General features: G+C 37.6%; 3 protein-coding genes across 9 annotated transcripts; all 3 read right to left on the reverse strand.

Annotated features, from left to right (window-relative positions):
- Positions 1-141: 141 nt before the first annotated feature.
- Positions 142-7,850, reverse strand: vrk3 (VRK serine/threonine kinase 3). Of its 5 annotated transcripts, XM_062422258.1 has the most exons (16): positions 7,778-7,850; positions 7,580-7,689; positions 6,322-6,539; positions 6,093-6,230; positions 5,706-5,822; positions 5,417-5,581; positions 4,934-5,074; positions 4,443-4,498; positions 3,812-3,878; positions 3,134-3,218; positions 2,935-3,037; positions 2,604-2,696; positions 2,389-2,521; positions 1,864-1,981; positions 1,659-1,717; positions 142-1,573 (listed from the first exon to the last, which is right to left on the reverse strand). In XM_062422258.1, the coding sequence occupies exons 3-16, from the start codon at positions 6,536-6,538 to the stop codon at positions 1,437-1,439; spliced, it is 1,629 nt and encodes a 542-aa protein (XP_062278242.1). In that variant the 5' UTR covers position 6,539; positions 7,580-7,689; positions 7,778-7,850; the 3' UTR covers positions 142-1,436. The 5 variants fall into 5 exon arrangements, with proteins under 5 accessions (XP_062278242.1, XP_062278261.1, XP_062278251.1 ...); XM_062422277.1 differs by lacking the exon at positions 7,580-7,689 and having other exon boundaries at positions 7,778-7,814; XM_062422267.1 differs by having other exon boundaries at positions 7,574-7,809.
- A 460-nt stretch (positions 7,851-8,310) lies between these two features.
- Positions 8,311-18,697, reverse strand: rab27a (RAB27A, member RAS oncogene family). Of its 2 annotated transcripts, none has more exons than XM_062415413.1 (6): positions 18,483-18,697; positions 12,270-12,438; positions 11,349-11,434; positions 11,101-11,204; positions 10,720-10,837; positions 8,311-10,249 (listed from the first exon to the last, which is right to left on the reverse strand). In XM_062415413.1, exons 2-6 carry the CDS (start codon positions 12,420-12,422, stop codon positions 10,054-10,056), a joined length of 657 nt encoding a protein of 218 aa, XP_062271397.1. In that variant the 5' UTR covers positions 12,423-12,438; positions 18,483-18,697; the 3' UTR covers positions 8,311-10,053. The 2 variants fall into 2 exon arrangements, with proteins under 2 accessions (XP_062271397.1, XP_062271389.1); XM_062415405.1 differs by having other exon boundaries at positions 10,714-10,837.
- A 2,397-nt stretch (positions 18,698-21,094) lies between these two features.
- Positions 21,095-22,776, reverse strand: LOC133980112 (protein PIGBOS1). 2 transcript variants are annotated; one of them, XM_062418689.1, is made up of 2 exons: positions 22,613-22,708; positions 21,095-21,513 (listed from the first exon to the last, which is right to left on the reverse strand). In XM_062418689.1, exon 2 carries the CDS (start codon positions 21,466-21,468, stop codon positions 21,322-21,324), a length of 147 nt encoding a protein of 48 aa, XP_062274673.1. In that variant the 5' UTR covers positions 21,469-21,513; positions 22,613-22,708; the 3' UTR covers positions 21,095-21,321. The 2 variants fall into 2 exon arrangements, with proteins under 2 accessions (XP_062274673.1, XP_062274682.1); XM_062418698.1 differs by having other exon boundaries at positions 21,097-21,513; positions 22,699-22,776.
- Positions 22,777-23,442: the final 666 nt, after the last annotated feature.

A 23,442-nucleotide genomic window follows, 5' to 3' on the forward strand; every position in this document is an offset into this window, starting at 1 on the left:
AACTTTATAAAGGTTTCTTTAAAATTAACATGTTTTTTGTTTGTTGTTGTTGAATGAATCGGCATGAATAAGCTGTGACCAGGAGTATGATGGATGCACTTATCGAGAACTGAAAACATAAAATCACCAAGATTTCAAAACCAGCATGAAGATATTTATTTCCACTCTTTAAATTTAAAATGTTTTCTTACGAGCATAAACAAATTAAATGTTGTGAAGTGATGTCAAAGGACACTAAGGCACTGTTTAAAAACTAAAAGAAAATAGCCATTTAATATAGGTAAATGAACCACAGCTACATGTTAAGCAATGTGTAAAAATTACAATCAACTAGTTAAAATACCTAAAGCAAGACGAATTGTGGAGTGACACATTTTTAACTAACAAAGTAACACCCAATATCTGCATCAAAAATTGAGAATTTGCATCACTCTCCCATTCAAACTGCAGCACATTTTATCTGAGAAATGTACGACACCGTGAACACTCAAAACGACGATCCAATCAAACCCCTCGAACCTGATGAGTGTCATCAGCACATACTGAACTTAACGTCAACCTGCTTATAGTGCAAAAAACAAACAAACCTCAAACACAACATGATAAAACAAGTCAATAATCACAGTCCATCTTGCAATTTTCCTGTTCAATTTCTGTTAAAATAAAGTAGGCAGTTATATTATCATCACTGAATGAGTTAAACTTCCAAAATATTAATGCAGAAACTGAGTTTTAAGTTTAGCTTTCATATTTCCTATTCGTCTGATTATAATCAATGTTTCTTGAGCGAAAATGTTGTTATTTTCAGTCATTTAGTCACATAGTCATTTTCATTATAGTTTATTTTGTTGATTTATCGCCTTATCTATCTAATGTCAGGAAATAGTTATAATTTCAGGGAGTCAAAGGTGACGTCTTTAAATGTCTCGTTTTGACTGAGCAGAGGTCAAAGCTAATCAGTTTGCTACAATGAATGACAAAGAAAAGCAATAAATCAACAATTTTAAGAAGCTGAAAACGGTAAATGTTTTGGCATATTTTCTTGAAAAATTTACTAAAATGATTATCAAAATAGTTGCTGGTCAATTTTCTGTCAGTCAATTAATCAATGGAGTTCTACCAGGAATCATGGCAGACATAAAATTCACAGAGGATTATCTAAGTTTAGTCCTGTGGTGCTCTAATCAGAAATGGTACAATAAAAATCAGTGTTCAATGTATAAGAGGAGCTGCATCAGCTGTAAACAAGACATTAAAAGATGAAAATACGTTTTAAGAGTGTCACGTTACAAATGAGAGACACTTCACACTTCATCAATTTCATTCAGCAAAGTACATTCTCCCAAAAAAAAGGTAAAAATCTAATACTGAATCTGTAGTGGACCAGAGATACACAGGTGTGTGCGCACAGATGTTGCAGAGCTGTGTGTCCCCACTTAAAAGCTGAGCGGCTGCTCCAGCGACCCGCCCAGCTGCTGCAGAGCTGCACTGAGCCCGGCCTTCAGCGCTGAGTAGTCGGGCTCCTCAGAGTACTGCAGAGCCATCACTGCAGTCAGGTAGGTTTTAAATGCACCTGCACCATAACACACACAAATATATATGTTAGAAAGTGGCGTGTAATCACTCACTTGTTGTGTTATAAAATGTATTTTACTCACTGGAAACTTTCTTCTTTCCAAAGCACTGACTTAACAGTGCAGGAACATCCTCCATGTACCTAAAATTAGAATTAAGTTACTTTTCTGCATATTGTACAATTAAAGGTGAGTATTGTACAGCCATGTTTTAGATCTTTGATAAATCAACATGTCAGTGTTTTTATGACGTCTCAAAGACATGTGGGCATTTGCAACCGGATCTCACCTCTCTTTCTGAGTGGCTACCTGGTCCGGCTCAGTGAGGGCGGACCACGGCAGCGTCCCTGTGTGCCAACACAGCATGCAGTAACCCAGAGACTGCAGGTCACTGCGTCGAGACGGAGCTGAAACACACACAGACAGAGCAGGTCAAACCTCAGATGCCTTTTTTGTTCAATTCAAATGTTGTAAATTGTAATGTTCAGAAAAAAGCAGATAAATTAACACACTTAAAAACAAGAGAAAATCATTCTGCTTTGAAGACTGTGCTGTGTGTGTGTGTGTGTGTGTGTGTGTGTGTGTGTGTGTGTGTGTGTGTGTGTGTGTGTGTGTGTGTGTGTGTGTGTGTGTGTGTGTGTGTGTGTGTTTTTGTGAGAGAGACGGCCCTGCAGACAGATGGAGCGTGGGAGGAGAGCAGGTGTCCCTCCTACAGAGAAGAAATTAAATCTGGCAGTTCGGCTTATATATGTGATGACATTGTGGGAGTGGGAGTTTTTGGGCTAGGCATCAGTGAAGCACACAACAGACTCACCTGCTCCCTTATGAGCGTCCAGGCTGATGAACTCCACGGTGCCCTCGTGGGCTGTTCTGCTGGCTTCACGGTACTCTACATGCTGGCCTCCTGGACAGTACCTGAAGGCATAGCAGTATCCTACAAGGTATACCTAAACCACACACAGTCGTCAGCATAAAATAAAAATCACCCATGAACAAAGTCAGTCAGTTTATACTCATAACATTTCTCACCTGTGACTGCTGTCCTGCTGTGATGTAGATGTTTTCTGCACTAATATCAGCATGAACATACTCGTTTAAATGGATGTACTGCATCACATCTAACTGCAAGGAGAAAAAAAAGTCATGAAAGGCAGCAGAATCATAGTGTGTAATAACTTAAGAGTGTAAAAATCTTAGGTTTCAGCTCCTTGACAATGCAGTAAGCAATAATTAGGAAACAATAGTAATCAAAATTGCAAAAAAAACCATAGAGCAAAAAATAAAGAGTAAAAAACAATAATTACATGTATTTCTTTTTAAAAATCAATCCTACAAGTTTACAGGTGATGGGAAGACTCACTATTCTGCAGGCGAGCTGAAGAACAACTTTCTCAGACAGAAGCTGGTTGCCCTCCTCCATCACAGACTGGAGAGACTGGCCTATACTGGGGAAAATAAGGAACCTACAAAAAACACAACATGTAGCAAAAAGGTAAATGAAAAAGGCCTTTGTATAGTACAATGTGTAAATCTTCACAAATAAACTGTCTCTTTCACACCTGTAAGACTCTGCATGAGGACCAAAGCCGACACAGGAAGGAATCCCGAGAAAATCCATCTTGTTTTGTTTGATCCACTTGTCCACTGGAGATAGACAGCATGATGGTTATAATGGGAGGATTATCGTGCACGCTCATGCATCACCTACCTATCTATGTATCAGGTTGAGTCTGTATAAGTGTGTGTGGAAAGGATAGGAAATGAAGTGTGATGCAATAGTGCCAAACTAAATATATGTGTGAGGTTACAGAATTGCATCTAAAGAGGGTCTAAGACCGAACGTTTCCCAAGAACCGGCTCCAGTTGATTAAGCGCTCGTCCACTTCTGAACTGATTATGAAATGAAAGACAGAGACTTGATATTGTGTAACTAGATCACGACAAACTGCCAGAAGCCTTCTTAAAGCCTTCTGGCTCCATCAGACTTAAGTTTTTAGTGCTTCGGTTTCTGCCTGGGTGTCATTATGAAGACTGTTAGAGCCAAAGAAACAAGTCTAACAGTTGACTGATACAAATACCGCTGCTGCCTTTTTAAGAAAGATTACTTCTCTTTCCATCCTCCTTGAGGGACAGAAACATTCAGGAACATCATCTGTCTTAATTTAATGACTTAACACCTATTTTTTTGGGCTAGCAGCTGATTTAAAGCTGCGAAACCTGAAAGAAAACTCACTAACCAGATGCAGGCTTAGCTGCTCTCTGCAGAAAGTTCTGCTCATTGAAGATTCTTCCATCTTTAGCTCCCTAATAAGATAAAAACAGAGAAGGCAAACGTTACTGATACCACAGAGAAAATGAAGAATTGAAGAAGAAACAGTTACAGGAATTAGCTGGATGAGCACTTTTATTTTTGACACTGGAGTACATTTTACTTTTTAATATAGACTTCTTCTTCATAAATAAACGTTTTAATACAAGATTTTTACTTGAGGCATTTTCCTTTAGAGTGATCTACTTGTGCTACTACTGAATATTTATTTTATACTACTGCTTGAGATCAATTCCTCTCTGGAGTTTGTGTTTAAGGTTTCATCGCATGTTCACTGCAATCACATAATTTATGCTTAACATACACAAGAGGAAAAAAGGATTTTCCTGTTTTCCCAACTAGTTTAACAAATCTCTACTCCTGACGGGGTTAACATGACTGTGGGGTGACTGTGAAAAAAGTGAAACTATTATCCCAAGTATTTATGTCATAATCAGGGTTTCCTGCAGCTGTTTTTAGTAGCAGTAGTCAGCATCAGTAACAGGGCAGGACAGTAATTCATCATTATTTATTTAGTAAGAAAACAAGGCCACATTTACCAGTTTGAGGATGTGGTTTGACTCCTTGGAATTGGCCCGTGACGCTGTTTGTACAACTGAAGAAAGACAAGACAGATGAAACAGTGATACTGAAGCTCCTTATACTATTATTTTACCAACTCACAGTTACACATTTAAACAGATAATTCAGTCCAAATACTGGATACACAAAAACAATTTGATTCAAGGTAACCCAAAAATAGATTTTGTTTTCCAAGATGATCAGTTGTGTCATGAAATATGAAAAAAACATTTACTGAACAGTTGCTACACAAACATTTATTATTCTTTCTCCTAAAATATACTGTACATGTAATCCAAACTTTGATATTTTGCATTCTTTAATTTCATCTTGTACATTTCCTTATGTGTGGTTTGTTGTAATATTTAACAATAACACTAAATGTGAAAGCTAAGTGATTATCACTAATACACAATCTAACTTAATTATACCTTTATTGCACTTTCTAGTATTTCCACTGAAATCTCACCTTCGTAGATGAGCTCTGTCGTGCTCTGACTGAGCAGTTTCACCAGTTTCCACTTCTTGCCCGTCGTGTCGGTCACCTCCTCACCCTCCTGTAGCGGCTCCACAGCAGGCGCATGTTTTGCCTTCTTGGCTTTGCCTTTTCCTGCGAATGTACATTCATACAAATATGAGAAACCAAATATGTTAAAGAGAAAAAACAAACCTACACATTTACAAGGTGTCAAGTATGTCTCTTATGGTTTTAAATTACATCCTGATGTCCCAGTGAGTAAAATAAGCGGGTAAGTTGAGCAAACAGTTTGAGTGATAAACAACTGAATCTCAGAGTCAGGAATGATGTATGAATGTATATTAACTTCAGAACCAAGAAAAGTTCAACTCTGCTCAGTAAAGATGTTTGCATTAGCAAAGGTTGAAACTTTACTGGTGAATTTATCCTATTACTGGATTAATATGTGAGTTTGATTTGAAAGTTTTTACTCACCTTTTGAAGGAGACTTGGCGTTTGGTGATGAAACGAGGGCAGTGATGGCCACAAGAGAGCCGTCTACTGTTGATTCCTCTTGTTTACCACTTGTTCGTTCACTTGGTCTCTTTCTTTTTTCCACCTGCCTCACAGCACGCGGGGAGAGGTTTGCCTTTCCTCTGACTACATACAGATCAGCCACAATTGATATGTAAGAGAAAACATCATGACAGCAAAGAATATAGAGATGCTGCATTTTCGATCATGAACATATAAAACAGATTTTGTGTTTTTTGCTTCAGTTTACCAGATCGAGGGGATTTCCCTGCAGGAGAAGACTCTAATTTTGGCTCCACCTGTGTGTCAAGATTGAAAGTGACTGTGTGCTGCTTTAGTGGAGATGTCTGGACTCCAATGCTGTTATCTGTCAATAAAAATAATAACAAAGCATATCAAATCATTGATTTATTATCCACTACACCCACTATATTAATATCTGCTCGATGTTTCAAAGACATTTTTATTCATCTGCATGTACTAGTCTGCCCAGAAAGTGTTGCATCTACATATAGAGGTTGGGCACTCATGTGTTTGCATGTTGCTGTACTTTGATCCCTCACATCTCAAAGTCTAAGATGAACCTTTTCCTCAGAACAGTAAAGCAGAGTACCTGCTTCTAAATCATTAAAATCACCTTCAATCCTGTCATTTCTAACAAGATTAGTGAAATTACTGGCAGGTGGAGTGGCCTCCCTGTCCAGGCGGAGGGTGTTGCGGGTCTTTCGAATTACAGGACGAGGAGAAATTGAACCTGAGGTGACACATGAATGGGCTGTAGAAGAAAAATCATACATTTTATAAGTTTACAAACACAAAAGTTGTCAATGGATAATCACAGTAACCACATGAATAACGACCCTCACTTTCTGTAGGCTCACAACTTGTGCTTGAAGCTAGACTTGTTTTAACGATTGATATTGTTGCTTTATCACTTTTAAGGGGTGAAACGTTTAGAGAAGCAGTGGCCCCCACAGCTACAGGTACATCAGCAGGACAGTGGAGCTTCTCCCCACATGATGGACAAAATTTAAAACCAGGCTGCAGCTTTGTCCCACACTGGGGGCAAAAATGGAAAGGCATTCTGTAAAGAGAAAACACACATTATCACACACCTATCCTTAATGTCATGTAGTGTCCTCGAAGATGAACACACAGACTACTCCATGATAAATACATATTTACACAAACCATCTATTATAAAGTGCTGGATAAATATCTCATAATTGGAAATATTGTAGTCTGTGCGTTATATTTATTAAGATTATTATGACTTTTACAAGATGTCATTTTATTCTTTATTCTCGTCTCTTCAACATCTGAAGCATTTTAGATTAACTCTTGACTCCTTCACAGTCCTTTTTTCTACAAGGCACTATAATAGTTCTGGTTAGAGAAAATCTGTGATCTGCCATCCAGACAATATATCTCACCAGGGCCTCTTCCTCTTACCCAATTATGATGGGGACCACACTCAAACTTCCCCAGTTTGAGGTCAGCTTACATTTTGGGAAACTTTACCTAGTGCGTACTCCTGTCCTTATTACTTATACTGATTCTTTTAGTTTCTCCATGCTGTATTTCTGCCTTTTCTATAAAACTTCTATGGTGTCTTTAACTGAAATCAAAGTATTCCTTCACCTTTCCTCAAGTTCTCTACATAAATACTTCCAGTTCACGGGCAATAAATCTGTCTCATCCTCGTTTGCGCCTCTCTACAAACTACTTTCCAAAGCCAGTTGTTTAGGAGAAATCAACCTAAGTATTTAATCATAGGCAGCTGATGCTATTACACCTGTTGCCATAGAGACACAGTCTGTTTCTAGTATAACCATGGCAACCGCAGTAAGACCTTAAACTACATTTATCTCTGTTACTGTTACCCTGAACCTGTCAAAGCATGTATGAATGAATGAAAGGCAATGCCAGCACTAATGAAAATATTTAATACGTGTGTGTTTCTGCCAAAAAACCCTCCTCTTATCAGGTCCTCACATGTTAGCTACCGTCAGGAAATCACGTTCACACCATATTAACGTAGCTATAGCATTAAAACCAGCTCCACAACACTGAGAGATTAAAGTACGAGTCAGTATCCGTTGTGGAGAAAAAACACACCTTTACCTGAGTTAGTTAGTCAATGCTGAAGGAGAACTTTTCTCAGAGTAGAAATACAGCTAGCTGGTGAGCCTCAGGCAGAAGTATGTGTTGTTGTTGCGGGTTTTACGCTTTGGCTGTGTCAAGAACAGACGCCTGACTTAATACATACGAAGAAAGAATTGTGAAAGTTGCCCAACATTGGTTTAAAAGAGCCTCACTGACCTTCACAGTCTACCCTCTTCAATTCAGGATGTTGTTTCAGTTTAGATGTGCTCTTCTTCTTATTCAACAGTCCAACAATTCCCGGTTTGGAGCTGTGCAGAGGAGGTGCTGCCCCCTGCAGGAAGTCAGGATGGCTGCAGCAAACCATCTCTGTCTTAGCTATGGGTAAATGAGGATGAAGGGCCCTTTAGAGCGCCTCTATATTTGACCATATTGAATAAAGTGCCGTCATGGGTGCCCTTTCAGTGGAAGAACATTTGATAGTGCCCCAACAACATATAATGCAGTGTCCTATGAGTTGCCCTTGTAATGGAGTTGGAGGTTCTGCTTAGGTGCCCTCTAGTGAACAAAATAAGTGGAAAAACTGTCACTTAGGGTTCCCCTATCATACTCTCAGTGAATATTGTAGAAAAAGCACAAATAGAAGGATAGTGGCTATAAATACAACCAGATTGTCTATTGCATTTACACACAACACTAATGTAACATTTCCTTAATAGATTATACAAAATTAGACAAAATGCTTCAAAGAATACATAAATAAAAATGTTTATTTTTGGACAAAATGTACATATTTTGCACATGAAAGTGCACAATTGAAAGAAGATTTTCATTTAGTTTTACTAATATCAAATTCAGTTTTTGTGACATATAATCTGTGAATTTAAAGAGTGACAAGTATTTATACTTTTTTTAATACAGAAAACAATGACAGTGTATTATAATGTGTATGTGTGTGATACTGTTAAACACAGCTGGGACAAATATTCTCACAGTGTCATTTCAGTGTTTTACTAAGTGTAAATACTGTAAAATATAAAATATCAGTGGTCTAATAAACTGATTTGAAGTGGTAATCACTAGGATTTTAAATGCACACTGTGAAGGTAAACCAAACTCCATTTTGTTTCCTTCCTTATTAAAAGGAGGGGAAAAAAGGAAAAAACAATGCTTGCCTAATACAAAATCTACATTGCCTTGTTTGCATATTGTCACATGAATACCTGAAACAAAACAATCCAACAATCTTCTGAGGTTTAGAGATTTTTATAAATGGAGCGTCCTTTTGGCACCTAACAGCAAACTATTCGACCAAGGCGATAAAACAATAGTAAAACTTACGGTATTTGTTGTGTGAAATACCACCTCTGCTCTTTCTGTCTCATAATTAATGTTTTAGGAGAGTAAGAAACTATTTTCTCGAAAGGCGAAGCTTCATCTCCATAGTTTAAGAATCAAAAAGTAAATGGTCCAGTTGCCATATTTTTATATTTTAAACCTGAATCCTGAATGTCCAAAATCTTATACTGTAGTTTTAAGGTAAATCTGAATAACACAAACAGTCAATATAGGAACATTTTTCTTTCAAATATACATTTGCATAGATCTTTTATACAGCAGATGAAGAATTGCCTGAGTTAGTTTTAGTTATGATATATTTATTCCTCTTAATAGACTACTGAACATAAATTTTTAATTTTAAAAAATGTAAGTATAAGAGAAAACTGTCACTGTGCTTACTAATGAAATGTCGATGATTTGGTCAAACTGTATTCCATGATTCACGTTCTGCAGGCGGACAAACACGAGTGTTGATTCAGAAAAGGAAACAAGTGTTAATTGTCCATCTTATCAATTCTGGATGGTCAATGAGAGCTACATTTTTTTCTGGCTGTAGTACTTGTGCGACTCCAGCATTAAACCTGCACATTCAGCAGAGCATTGATAGTACAAACTCGAGCTGCTTACCTAAAGCAGCTAAAAGTATATCCACAGTGAAAGAAGGTGACTGTTAGTGTCACAGTAAACCCTTGCCTGGCAGTAGAAAGAGAAATACAAGTGACTCCTTTCTTGATTTAACTCCATGAGTGTGACTCCATGCAAACCCTTCAGCATGTAAAGAGTATCAACAGTATATTTATAACACATCTTGCATGGCAGCTCACTTTGCTGCAACACAGAGCTCAAAGTTTATACCTGAAAATACGATCAATATATTCAACTGATAGAGCTGAATAGAAGTTGGATATTTAGGCATTGTAACAAATAAATATCCAACACTTGCAACCAATATGAATGAATTAAAGACCCATGATATGAAACCTATTGACTTCATTCTGTACTGACATACAATACAGTCTGTCTAATAGAATATCAGTAATGGGCACAAATTATTGTTAAGTTTTTCCTAACACAGAATACAACATATAAACTTGGACGACCTATTTTTACATCAGCGTTATGCACATGGACAACTAAAATGGCTCCTCGCCATCCTAACAGGCACATTTGCTCCTCTCTGAGCCCTCTGAGATGTCTGGGTTGGTGGGTCCATTGGCTCTGACGGTCCCGTCCGGGATCCAGGACTTGTCAACACATCGCTCCATCCTCTTCATGATGAGGTCCAGCAGGACATCCACAGCCTCATTGACGTTCTGTCCGTTTGCAGCGCTCGTTTCGAAATAAGGGATTCTGCATGGATGGGAATAAAGTTAATAACAGGCAATGACAAAGAACTGCTACCAATATTACGAAGAGAAAAGGAAACTAAACTTAAATTATCAAAAGTTCCATGATGATCAAAGCACTGAAACAGTACCAATTAAAAAAGTTTGGACACTCCTTCCCATTAATTTAAATGAGAAAATGTGTCCCAACTTTGACTATACTGAGGTTAATAATGTCCTCTTGAAGGCATTGCAACATGTTACACAGTATACACACATTACATTATTTGTATTTTTAGTAAGGTGTGTCTATTAGGGCCAAAGCAGGATATTTTACACACATGTACAAATATTAGCTTTTCAAGGAGGACCAATTTTGTCTGACATTCATTCTCCTGCACAGACTTTGGCAAACAAAGCAGCCACTGCCTTCTTGACAAACGTTTCAGGGAGAGGTTCATGTACAGATAGTTTAAAACTGAAACATACCCGTACTTCTCTGCCAGCTCGCGGGCCTCTTCTTCACTCACTGCTCTCTGGTCTGTCAGGTCACATTTGTTGCCACACAGAACTATGTCTGGATTTTCGCAGTACGCATGAACCTGTAACTGGCCTGAAAGACACAGTAGCTCAAGTCAGAATAAACTTTTATAGAAAAATATTTAAAGAGTAATTTGTGTCTGCCAAGAGTGTCAAGTCTACATGGGCCAAAGACTGAGAGCTTGTCTGCACATATACGTATTACTGCAGTCAACAAAAATGTTAACAAAGTCAAATGTATTCTGCATGTGTTTAAACAAATCCAGAGATGATTCCTGAATCATGGGTTCAACAATTTAAAACTGTACATTTTGTGTGATACATGAGAGGACCTACTCATCCAGTTTCGGACGTTGAGGAAACTTTGTTCATTTGTGAGGTCAAACAGGAGGAGGAAACCCATTGCATCCCTAAAGAACGCAGTCGTCAAACTCCGAAACCTGACATCATTCGGGAAAAAACAGAAAAACAAAAAACTTGAGTAGAAATGTAATTAATTGAAGATAAAAGCCCATTTGAATACAATTGAAGACTATTTCAGATTGATGAGTCTGAGAGAGTGAGAGTAAGGATCCTTCATGTACCTCTCTTGTCCTGCAGTGTCCCACAGTTGCATGTGGATCTTCTGTCCTTTGCCTGATGACCCATCTGGACCCGTTGATTTGTAAACCTGAGAGAAACCGAGACAAGTGGTGTGTTAGAGAAACTACCTCAACAGTCTCTGCACTACTTTAAGTACTACATTTAGTTACAAATTTAACAGCCCAGCTTCATGAGTGTTCCTACAACATGCTTGTCTCGAATAAAAATTGAAAATAATATAATTTAGGCTTAGTTTCCAAAACATTTTAAATCCAGACATTAAACTAATTTCACTGATTTTAATTCATTATAACAGATAAGCAGCATGAATCTGGTGTGTCACTATGAGCTGCTCTGGACGGCAGCTGCTTGATGAAAAAAAAACTAATTGCTGCAGCTCTAATCTTTCATCAGGAGTGATGGAAGCATGATAGATACATAAAAAAGATAATGATGGGCGATGATGGATGTGTAGTCACTTCCTATAACTGATTAAATGTCCAGTGTCGCTGTGATAAAACCTGTCGGTGGAGTCAGGCTGTATTCTTGGAGATGGAGGTCAGCAGCATTAAAGAATGAATAAACTGAGTAAATATGAACACTGCTCAGCTGTTTGCTCTCATGGTATGAAGTGTTTATTCTTAAGGAGGGTGCTGCCTGCCATTCACCAACATATTACTCATTACTCAGGTTTCTCTGGCAACACTCATCAGTAGTCTTTTGTTACAGGAGTCTTACTTAATGGTCTAGGAATGCATTTAAGACCCTAATTACACATAAATACTTGTAGTGCACATGGAAACAGGGAAATGTTACATCAGAAGTTTGGAGAGATTGCAATAATTACAATGTTTAAGGTAACAATGGCTACATGTAAGTTTACCGTTTTACTAAAACAAACATTTTAACAGATGACAACTTACGACTCGTTTTTCTCTGAAGTCAATTCCGACTGTAGTGATGAACTTGGAGTTAAACTTCCCATCTGTGTATTGATAGAGAAAGCTCGTTTTTCCTACACCGGAGTCACCGAGGGCTAGGAATTTGATGAGGTAATCGTAGTCCCCATCAGACATAGTGAGTGCTTAATTTCTGAAACACACAAAGTGAACTCAGTCAACAAACATATCTTATTTGGCATTTTTGTCCCGGAAAGACACAGTGAAGGCAGTGAAACTGTAGAGCAACGACAGAGGACTGTGCTGACGAGTACACAAAAAACTGCAAGTGAACCCAAAAACTTACACATCAGTCTACCTCTGCCCTTTAACCCAATAAAACATCAGGAAACCCTGATAATGCTCTCATTGGGCATTAAAGACTATTTTCATGTGGTCCCACAAACGTCCCACTACTTTAAATTCTCACTAATGCATCAAATCTGTTTTAATCTACAGCTGAAAACAAAATCAACAAAAACAAATAAAAGTACTTATTCCTGTTTGAGTAACGTTTGCTATACACTGCAGTGCTCAGTTGACTTATCTGTGGTGATGGAGGCTGTGTGTTTTAGGTTTTTATCTGTTTTTGGTAGTATTGGGAAGTTGCTCGACATCTTCCTGATCACATTCTTCATATTTGTTATAAATCCATAATCATTTTTTTGTCCTGTTTTCCCACACTGTATTTCTGTAATTTTCTCCGTCTATTCAGTGCAGACAACATCTACTGCATGCCTGCCTACAGTTTTGAATAAACAGTTTAGTACCAAGTTCCTCTGCAGGGTGAACAAGGTAAAGGACTGATTCCCTAAATCCACCTCACAGGTCTATCCACTATCCTTTATAAGGAATTCAGTCTGTTTTCTTGTCTGCTGTCTTTCCAGTCCAACTGGTTGATCTAACAGTATAAAATTAGCATGTAATTGCAGTAATTGCTGTCATCTTCCATCCATCTTCACTCTGAACACACAGTGAAGATGCAGTCATTAAAACACACGCTAAAGCACGTCTGTTTTCTGAGCTGGTGAGCCATCACCTCCAGATGCCAGTTTGGAGGATGTGTGATGACACCTAGTTACATAAAACACACACAGAAAAGATAAAGCCCTGAAAGGTGTTGACGAGGCAATCTGTACATCAGTGTCTGTTTTAATTTTGGAAATGAGCCCGTATGTACACAGCACTGTCTTCCCACAACGAGTGTAACACACAGCAGGACAATAGACTGTATACAAGACAAGCAGCTCACCACAGAAAGCACAGAAAATATAAATATATTCATGATTAACATTATACAAATAAAATTATGTCATAACAGCCTTTTCACCGTTACCTTTCCTGCAGTGTGCTGCTTTGTTGGCCTTTTAAACTCCAAAATGTGTGGAAATCGATTTTCAATTATCTATAATCTATGATTACCTGTGAAACGTGTTGGTGACAGCATGTAGGCTTAGCGATCCAACTACTCATTATTAATACATATTTATTATTATACACTCTATAGATACTTGACAATCTCCTGACATCCACTTCCTACATTTCCACATACATCTAGAGAAGAAACAGACTCTGTAGTAGTTCAACTTAGTCAGTGCTGCTGTGAGAAACATGAAATGTCCTTTACACTTTTCCAATATTGTGCAAAACCTCTGTTTTTGATACGCCCAGTTTCCGGCTCTGCAGGCTAAAGTGTGTAACGTAAGAGCTGTTTCATCTTGCTGACACAGTGACAGGAAGCATTTTAAATTCCTCTGTCCCTCTCCAGCAATAGACGCAGCAACACACTTTAGTTTTTGTCCACTCACCGTCACCGGGGCCTCAAAGCAGTAACACTTTCTCTCCACAGGTAATGTTCACTCACTGATTGTTGTTCTGCACATTTAAGAGTTAAATTAAAGTTTTCTAACAGCTACATTATAAAAAAGAGGAGCTTTACCTACTGGATGAACATTTTCACTCTTCGTGCTGGACTAATTCTGGTCAAAACAGTCAGAAGAAAGCGCAGATGCATCATATGACCACAGCGTAGAGAAATATTCAGTCCACATTCTTCCACTGTGACCCCCACTGAACCTTTCATCTGGATCATAAGCAGCTTAAGGTCTTGTGCAAAATCAAGATCCATAATAAACACACTGCAATAGAAACAGCTGCTGGGAGCGCTGATGCGGCCATAAACGGTGAGCGAAGAGCACCAAACCTCTGGATCTATAAGTCCACATTCCTGCTTGTGGGTTTGTTTAGACTGAGGAAGAGTTAGATGTGTTGAAGGTTTAAAAGCTGCAGTCCTTTTAATCAGAGCTGCTCCATGTTGTAAGGAGCTCAGGCTGGCTCACTTATTATGAGCTATTGACCAATTCTTGAAACAAACCCTCATGATGATGAAATGAAGGTTTGTGTTTGACATCATTCAGCTTCACTTTTATACCCTTTGACTTCTAATCTTTCACTGATTGTTGATTTGAGGATTTTTATTGTGTAAAACCTCAAATGTGTTTTTAAAATCGCATTATTATCATCCTCTGCAAGGCAAAAGACGTACCACTCTAATTAAAATTGCCCCCTTCTCTGTAAGGACAGAAGTTCACAGTGAAAGTTTAAACTTTTCTGACCTCCTGGAATCATTTTATAAGGAAACAACTTGCACGTCTATATTTTTACATATGAGCAAAATAGCTAATTAGCTTCAAATTCACAACTTCCTGCCACACTTCTTCTTTCATTGCACCACTTTCCCCTTAACATCCATTCAAAAAGCCCCACTGATCCCCTGTCACACACTCAGTTTATTATGTGTGTGTATTATGTCTGTGTAATCCTCACTAAAACATACACAGTAATAAAACAGGCTTGAATTTTGACTTCATGAAGTTTATAATGTTTAGTTCTCGGTTTTCTTTTCCTCTGTGAAATTATAGTGTTATATTAACTGGTGTTTATTCAGACCTTGAAAATTACTATCAAGTTAACTTTAAACACTTTGACTTGTCACAGCAGGAAAAACACAGGTGTAATCAAGAACATTAATGATGAATAATTACTGAAACTGAGACATCATTAATGCTATTAATAACGTCTGTGTTTTCTCTGCTATCACAATTCAAAGTGTCTCATGTGAAAAAGCTCAATTTGTACATTTAAATATACTTCAATATGAGACAAATCTATTTGTTCATATTATTTTATTTCTACGTCATTTACTGACATTTTGTTTTAAACCCTTACGTGAAACTTGACTCAGAGTTCTGCTGTAGTGAAAACAGGTCACTAAAAGTGACACAGTCAGACAAAACCACACTGCTGGAGATGTCAGCAAATTTCCGCAGACCATTATCAAGATGATCAGACTCCTTATCAACATAAATCAAAAACAAGAAACATCATCTCGTGTTCAGAAGTGAGTTATGATTAAAGAAAATAAATGTTCATGCCTAATACGCCCGTAGTATATAATACTGTGCTAAAAACTCAACTTTGAACACTATTTAACATATACTGTATTAGATTTCCAGTCCTATCATGGTGGTGAAAAGGAAGCGAGCTCTGATGGCAGAGTGAGATCTTCCGTTGTGTTGGGCAAGAAAAAGAGTGCAGAAAACAATCAGACAGAACAAACATGACTTATTGTGTTTACAGCCTGACATGAACAACAATGTCCTTACCGATGTCTTCAACAGGATGTAGACGTCTTCAAATGAGATATGAGGAGGCTGATTTTACTCTTTGGTGAAGTCAAACAGCTGGAGAACAGCTGTAATAAAAACACTGATACTTCTTTCCTCTGGACATCAATCTTCTGCACATCAAAATCTTCCCGATTACCTTCCTTTATCAACTTTCCTCAATTAACTCTTGCCTTAAAATCATGCAAGGTAACCCAATTTGGGTTACGAGGAAACAACATTGGACGGCTCATGTTTCACACAACCTTTTAACAGACTACAAATGAGGCTCTGTCGTACCACAAGATTACCTCACATAATACATTAGTCCCGTTCAGCGGGCCTCACAAGCAGCTTTAAAAAAGCAGTTTAAAACTAAGTGTGATGCTTTATCTTAACCAAATTTACTGATTTTATTATCCGCAACAAGAGCTGTTTTGTCTAGAGCAGAACTGACGGCTAAATAATCCCAACACATGTCACGACAGGGTGATGGAGGTACACAGACACTTAGATAGTGTTACAAATATCTGTCCAATATTTTTACTGTCGATATTTGTTCAGCTAGCATTATTCCTTTTTAATACGAGTATGTCACTTCCTCCAAGAGTCACATACCAGTCCTCTGTTTTTCTCCCATTTTAACGTCTTTAAACCACACTGAGGTAACATGGTCACTTTTACTCCAGTCAAACACCATCACTGTTTTAATGTTTTAATCAATCAGACTGTCTTAACACTTTATGAAATTAAGTTGTTATAATTTAACATATTTCAACCTGAGGGCAGACTCATCATGTTCAGCCTGTTTGAAACATGTAACACACACAGTGCCAGCGAAAGATTCATGGTGTTACAGACCTCACATATATACTGATATACTGTATAAGACAACAATATACATCAGGGAGGCCGAGGTGCTGAAAAGTGAGTTAACAGTCTCATCATCTGCTGCAACCAATCTGTGCATCTACTATAGAGCTGAATCAATTAAATGTCATTTTTCGTGGGACTCTGGCAAACTGTGATGTGCATTTTTTAAACTTCCCAGCATTTTATAGACAAAATTACACATTTTTAATCGTAAAGGCGAGCTGCAGATCAGGAGTCACCTATGAACTGTCACAGTCGCTCTTCAAAACTAATTTCCTATCTCAGGACATGACTGTCTGAAAACCTTTTCCTTTGTTGCACCTGCATATATAAAGTCATGTTTGAAACAGCTAATACGGGAGTGAGATGGATGTTGGTGTCCATTTACAGATGGACTGATTGGACCCCTAGGTTAGTTTAACATGCTATTTATATGGTTTTGAACACATTTATATGGTTGTATAAGTATTTTCATTTGGGATTTAATCATTGAATAATTGTATTTATGTTTAATTTTGATTGTGTTATTGTCTTTTGTTTGTCTGTGTGTAACTTATTGTAATTTCTGCCTACAATGACCAGGACTGTTTAAAAAAAAAAAAAGATGTTTAATCCCACTGAAGGGTTTCTGTTTCAATAAAGTTTAAATAAAGTATGAACACACTTTCGCTGCACACAGTTGTCTGTAGGCCTTTTCTCCTGCAGCGTGAGTGAAACCTAACAGCGGTGTTTGCCAGGCATGTACAGCACTACCACCCATGCAGACCAGCAAACAAAACGCAGCTATAATCATTTGTCAGGGAGAAGTGGAAGACCCACCCTGGGCAGCTGTCCAACACAGAGGCTGCCAGCTCCTTGGGAAAATCCGGATGTGTACATACCATAAAGTAAAGCTGAACCACCTCGAAATGAAAAAGGGTGCAGCGCAAGTGTGTGACAATGAAGTGTAAAAGGTTAGACATGAGCACAGTGCTTTTTTAAAACTCCTGGCTGCCAGAGCTGCTAAACTATCCACCCATTAAAATAGTTTGTGAGGATTTATCTGCCGTCATGCCCAGCAGCAGCAGCAGGCAGTGTGAGGCACAACTCAAACACACAAGAACAACAATAAGATCACCAACAACACTCAAATCGATTAACTGAGACAAACACAAAAACTAATGACTCAGCTGGTCCTCATGTGGCTGTCCCTGGTGGTCAGGTGACCTCTTTAGACAAGAAATAATCACTTTATACTTGTTAATGTAGATCCAACAGCCCACATTACAACATGATGTCAACTTCCCAGCTTCCTATGTCAGTCACATTGCGTAAGTTAATTACATCTGTGTCCAAACATGCCTGGAAAGTTGTTGATAACACGTAAAGCGCTGGTGGTGAAAACTGCCTGTTGCTCGTTTAAATAGTGGTTGAGCAAGTGGGAGAAAAGCTAGCAGAGCTTAGAGGATAAATAAGGCAGGTGTAAAAAATTGTGTTCCCCAGCGTTTCTGCTCAGTGGTTTATAAGTGAGGGTTGGACAGTTTAAGTAGAGGCTGTAATATGTTAGTACAGCTAAATGAAAGAGCGAATTAATAAGAGAAGAAACTTTTAAAAACTTGTCCTAACAGATGCTAGAGTCTGGTTTTCTCGGCTGACATTTCCTGAAAGCACAGTTACTCACCGGCCCCGGGGCGTTGCTGCTGCGCTGCTTCGTGCTTTACAAGAAAACTCTCCAACGCTTAGCTGGAAGTTACTGCTGAACACTTTTGTACTAAAAGTAACGAATGAATGAGGACTTTACTCTGTCCGTTGCCTCTGGGCCATTAGTTGACATGAGACCAGCTTCATTAACACTGGGCTACACCTTTACTTTTAGTGCGTGTTGTGTCGTTGAGAAACAGCTCCTCCCCACGGAGCTAGCTGCAGTTTCATCACTCAGCTGCTAGTTAGCTAACTGACACACCAGTGACCGTTACGTTACTAAACCCCCGCAGGCAGGAGTAGAGTGACGCAGCGTTAAGAACAATATGGCACCTGAACTATCTGGTGCCACTTTATACTTGTACTCCAACACATTTAAAAAATAAAAAATAAGGCAAATATTGTACTCCACTGACAGCTGTAACTTTACTAATGAAGATTTTAGGCTACATATAAAACAATGAGTTACCAAACAGTGGGGTTGAAATCATAAAACTATAGCCTAACTATTTATCTAGTTTTTATATCAGTTAACTTCAAATGTCACTAACCTGTATGAGGGGTGCTGTACAAATAAAGTTTGATTAATGTGTAAACCTTTACTTTACCTCGAATCCTCATTTTGTGTCGAGAAACAACAGCAACACAACAACACATAAAGCGCAAAACAATGTTAGGTAAAAGAAAAGAAAATAATTGAAATATTAGGGGAAATAAAATAAAACAATGGATAAATACAAAAGTAAACAGATAAGATATGGTGATTGAAGTTAAAAACATTTGCAACCAATTAAAATAAGGTCTGAGATAAGGCCTTTGAACAGCTGTAGTGGTGGTAAAAAAGCTAGTTTTTTAATCTAGGCCTTTTGCAGATTGACTGTCTTGGATTTAAGTACCATTAAAGTGTGGTACTGCTACTTCTGCCACCACTGCTTCGAACTCACACAAATTCCCTAAATTTAAATCAGCTAATTTAACCCTAAATGCCACTGGAGATTTACAATGGACAGAAAGTGGCCTATGTGGTAAAATATAATATAATATGTAAATTACACATTTTGTTTATCACAATAACCACCAATGTTGGAAAAAATACTCAGATCCTTGTTACTTCAGTAAAAGTTCCAATACAGTAATGTAAAACTACTAGATTACAAGAACAAGTACTGTGTGACAAATCCTACGTAAGTAAAACTACAAGTATTAGCAGCAAAATGAACTTGAAGCATTAAGATAAAAGTACTTGTTTTATTCATTCAGTATGTGTCTTGGCAATAAACCTGTTTCTGATTTGAGCTGCTGAAGGTGCTGTAGAGTTACTGTGAATTACTTATAGAGTTAGCTAGTTTAATTCAGTGGTTCCCAACCTAGGGGTTGAGCCCCTCCAAATGGTCACCAGATAAATCTGAGGGGTCGTGAGATGATTCATTAAAAAAGTTGTGATACACAAATCTGTTTTGAGGTTTTGCACTTTTTCTCTAATCTTTGATTTTTGTTGAAATATTGGATCATTTGAACATTTATTGAAATTAAACCACGTGAGAAGTTTAGAGGGAAAACAATCTATATTTGGTTGAGCTGTTGACAACTCATAGACATCTGAAATGTGACCCCGACTACACACTGCTTTTTGTAAAACATCAAAAGCCAAAAATGTAGGAAACCACTGGTTCATCTTTAACAATGTTTTATAGATATTGTTGTTAGACAACAGTTAGAATTAGGGGGGATTTACAAGTAACATCTAACAGTTGGTTGATATTTTATAAAATGATGTTTGTATTTTTAGGGTCAATAATATTTTCATTTGACTACATTTAGATCTAAAAATAAATAATTATTTCAAGTAAATTAAAATTTAAAAAATACACAAAAAAACTAATAGCATCTCTTTTAGGGAGGGCCTGGGGCCCTTAACCATTGATCAATACTCTACTACATTAATTTCAGAGCTACTTATTGGGCAGGCTTCAGGTTAAGATTTCACATAAGAGTCATGTGTCCAGCCCTTAAAATAGTTTGTTTTAGATCAATCATTTGTAGTATTAAACCAATAATGTTAAATTTGAATCACAGAACTTGTAAATGATTATTTTTTAAACTTAAGTAAATATTTTGAATATCTTTTCGATCTCTGTTAGGTGTAATAGAAAGCTTATATTCTACAGCTTCACACAGCTCAGAGATATTAATGTATCTCATGTTGTAGTTCATAATGTGAGCTATTTTCAGGCTCATGTGAACCACAAACCTTATTTTCAGCGTGAATGTTGATCCCTGTGGGAAAAAAGGATTTGGAATCTGGCAAGGAAACCCATGGCTAAAATATTTCCAGGTTTTGGCACTGGTACAAACATGGTGGTTTAAAATGAACAGCCACTAGCGACCACTAGCAGGGCTTAAGAGTACTTTTAGTTGTGTTTGCCAACAGACAGACAAAGTAAGCCCCATTATTCTTTTTTGGTTCACAGATATTTATTTATTTAACAATTTATTTGTTTTATCTTTCCAATTAGGATTATGCTGAGGTGTACATTAAACAAATCCTTTGGAAATCCATGGAAAACAGCGTGACACCTGACACTTTGACAAATCAATCAGAAACACATGATAAATAAGTGAGGTAAATTATTCAATATTTTATTCTGTACATTATACAATCATACAAAACACCCACAAAGTAACTTGAATGTATCCATGCTGGTCTTGGTATATTTGGCTTCCCACTCTGACAGTCCACCAGCCTCTGATGTGGTTCTTCTGGCTTATGCCTAGTGAAGTATTTTCTCAAACTGATGAATTATTTCCATCAGTTTCATTCAGGTTTTTTTTGCCACATCCTGGTTTTGCTGTTCTGAGGTCTTAAGCTTTGGGTCAAAACAGGGTCGGTAGATATAAATGCCACCGCCAACTCCAAGCACAGTGGCAAGGGCAATCTGTGAGAAGGGTATTCTTACTCGAAACATGTCGTCTTTCAATATGGACTTCCAAAGTTGAGACACGAGATGATCCTGAAAGAACAGATAAAATAATGTTATCCAAAACACTTAATCTAGACACTGTGAATCATAATATTGGTGTCTCCATGTTTAATCTTCTATACTTTGTTGAATGTTAGATGTTCTTGCAAAATTGTAAGCATAACTTGCTGCATGGATGATGTTAGCTTCTGTACAGACAGTGCAAGGAAACTGCTGACTGCGCTGGACCAGTACGACTGTTTTAATAACATATACAGAATCAACACCTGGTATGTGTGCATACATCTATGCACACACGCATCCGCTTCTTGTAGATAAATCAATGCAGCACTGTCACCCTCACATGATTATCCCCCATGATGTACCACTATGTTTGAATTGTGATCCCTGAGCAGCTCTTTAGAAAGGTTATTCATTTTTCCCATTGAACACAGTTCACAACTCAGCCATGTAATCATAGGAGGATTGCAGCTCAGGCTGGAGACTGAAGACACTTGACTTGCTCTGTGACATGCATCATTATGAGCCTACCCCTCTGTGTAACCTTTAAAAAAACAAATGAATAGCTGATGAATTTGGCCCAAGGCAGATATTACCAATGTGAGGAGAAAACTGTAACTGAACTGACACATGAAGTACATATTAAAGTGGCTAGTTTAAAAAAACAAATGTGTGCAATCGAGCATTTTATCAGTTCCCATCCTTGCTGTAACCCAGCCTTAACAATTATTACCAGCCTTTTATTGTTGTGTTGTTATTTTTGTTGTTGTTTTTTTAATTGATCTTTCATTTAACTTAATGTCCTGACTTTACCACTTGCATGAAAACTTGAGTTGCAGTCTCGTAGGTATATAACCTCATTAAATCTTAATATTTTCATCAGAACATGTACTTCTCATGTACTTACAGCAACACAAATGTTAGACTGCCAAAATATTGCATGTTTATGGGTCATTTGAATGGGTAATGTTACTCTTAAATGAGAGTGTTCAGTCTTTTCTCTAACCTTAAAAAATAGTTTTGTAGTAACACATATGCTGTTCACAACCAGTTTCATGTATAACTGGAGCATGACTCTGGGTCTGCCAGCTACATAACCATTTATCTAAATACAAACAGGACATTTAACCTGGTTTACAGGCGACTCTTGGAAACTTCAGTGTGCTGCTGGTAAGGACCCGGTTAAAACGAGGTGTTAATAGTCCCTGACATTACCCGATGTGAGTCGCTGGCAGGACAGAGAGGTAGAAACACATCTGCTGGGACACCAAGGAGACGGCCATGTCATTTGAGGAACTCTCGCGAGATGTATAGTCATTGTTTCATAAATATAATAGTTTTGGGTTAAAATGATAACTCTCGCGAGATCTTTCACGGTTCTGTTTTTTTCTTAAACTTTATTACCAACACATCTTACAACACACACAACTACGGGGAGTAGTCTATTAGAAAAATAATCACAAAAACATAAGCACGGATAAAGTTGTAAAATGTAAAAAGATAAATGATTAAACAGAAATTAAGTGAGAAATCAGAAGTCAAATCCACAATGTTTCTCAAGAGATCAGTTTTAAAGCTTGTTACACATACCTGTGCAGAGCTGTCTCTACCTGCTGGACTACAGTGTGAGGTATTTCTCTTATTGTGTATGTCTCTTTGCAAATAGTTCATAAATGCACTGTACTTTAATAAATAAATAAAAAAAAGACTTGAGTTTAAATCATGGACTTCTAAGATACATAGTCATAAGACTGATTTTGAGGATATGGGTACACAATTTCTTTAAGTCTATCTTAAAACAACAAAGCCCAAATGAACATTTAAACATGTTTTTCTTGCTGTAATCATTCCTCAAGTTAATACTGACCATTAGAAGATCTCTTCATAATGCAATGTAAGTGGGGGACAACATCCACAGTTAAGTGCAATAATAAATATAAAAGTTTATCCGCAGCTAAT

Source organism: Scomber scombrus, chromosome 1 (assembly GCF_963691925.1).
Source record: "Scomber scombrus chromosome 1, fScoSco1.1, whole genome shotgun sequence".
NCBI classification, from domain to species: Eukaryota; Metazoa; Chordata; class Actinopteri; order Scombriformes; family Scombridae; genus Scomber; species Scomber scombrus.

Bases quoted from the DNA above. Each gene is read 5' to 3' on its own strand.
- vrk3 (XM_062422258.1), bottom strand. From the start codon at position 6,538: ATGCCTTTCCATTTTTGCCCCCAGTGTGGGACAAAGCTGCAGCCTGGT. The intron at 4,499-4,933 runs GTGAGATTTCAG...GTCTTTCTTCAG, and splicing joins GACAGAGCTCATCTACGAAG to TTGTACAAACAGCGTCACGG. The intron at 1,574-1,658 runs GTGAGTAAAATA...GTTATGGTGCAG, and splicing joins TGGAAAGAAGAAAGTTTCCA to GTGCATTTAAAACCTACCTG.
- LOC133980112 (XM_062418689.1), bottom strand. From the start codon at position 21,468: ATGTTTCGAGTAAGAATACCCTTCTCACAGATTGCCCTTGCCACTGTG.
- rab27a (XM_062415405.1), bottom strand. From the start codon at position 12,422: ATGTCTGATGGGGACTACGATTACCTCATCAAATTCCTAGCCCTCGGT. The intron at 11,435-12,269 runs GTAAGTTGTCAT...GGTTTCTCTCAG, and splicing joins ACTTCAGAGAAAAACGAGTC to GTTTACAAATCAACGGGTCC. The intron at 10,250-10,713 runs GTATGTTTCAGT...CCATCCATGCAG, and splicing joins GAGCTGGCAGAGAAGTACGG to AATCCCTTATTTCGAAACGA.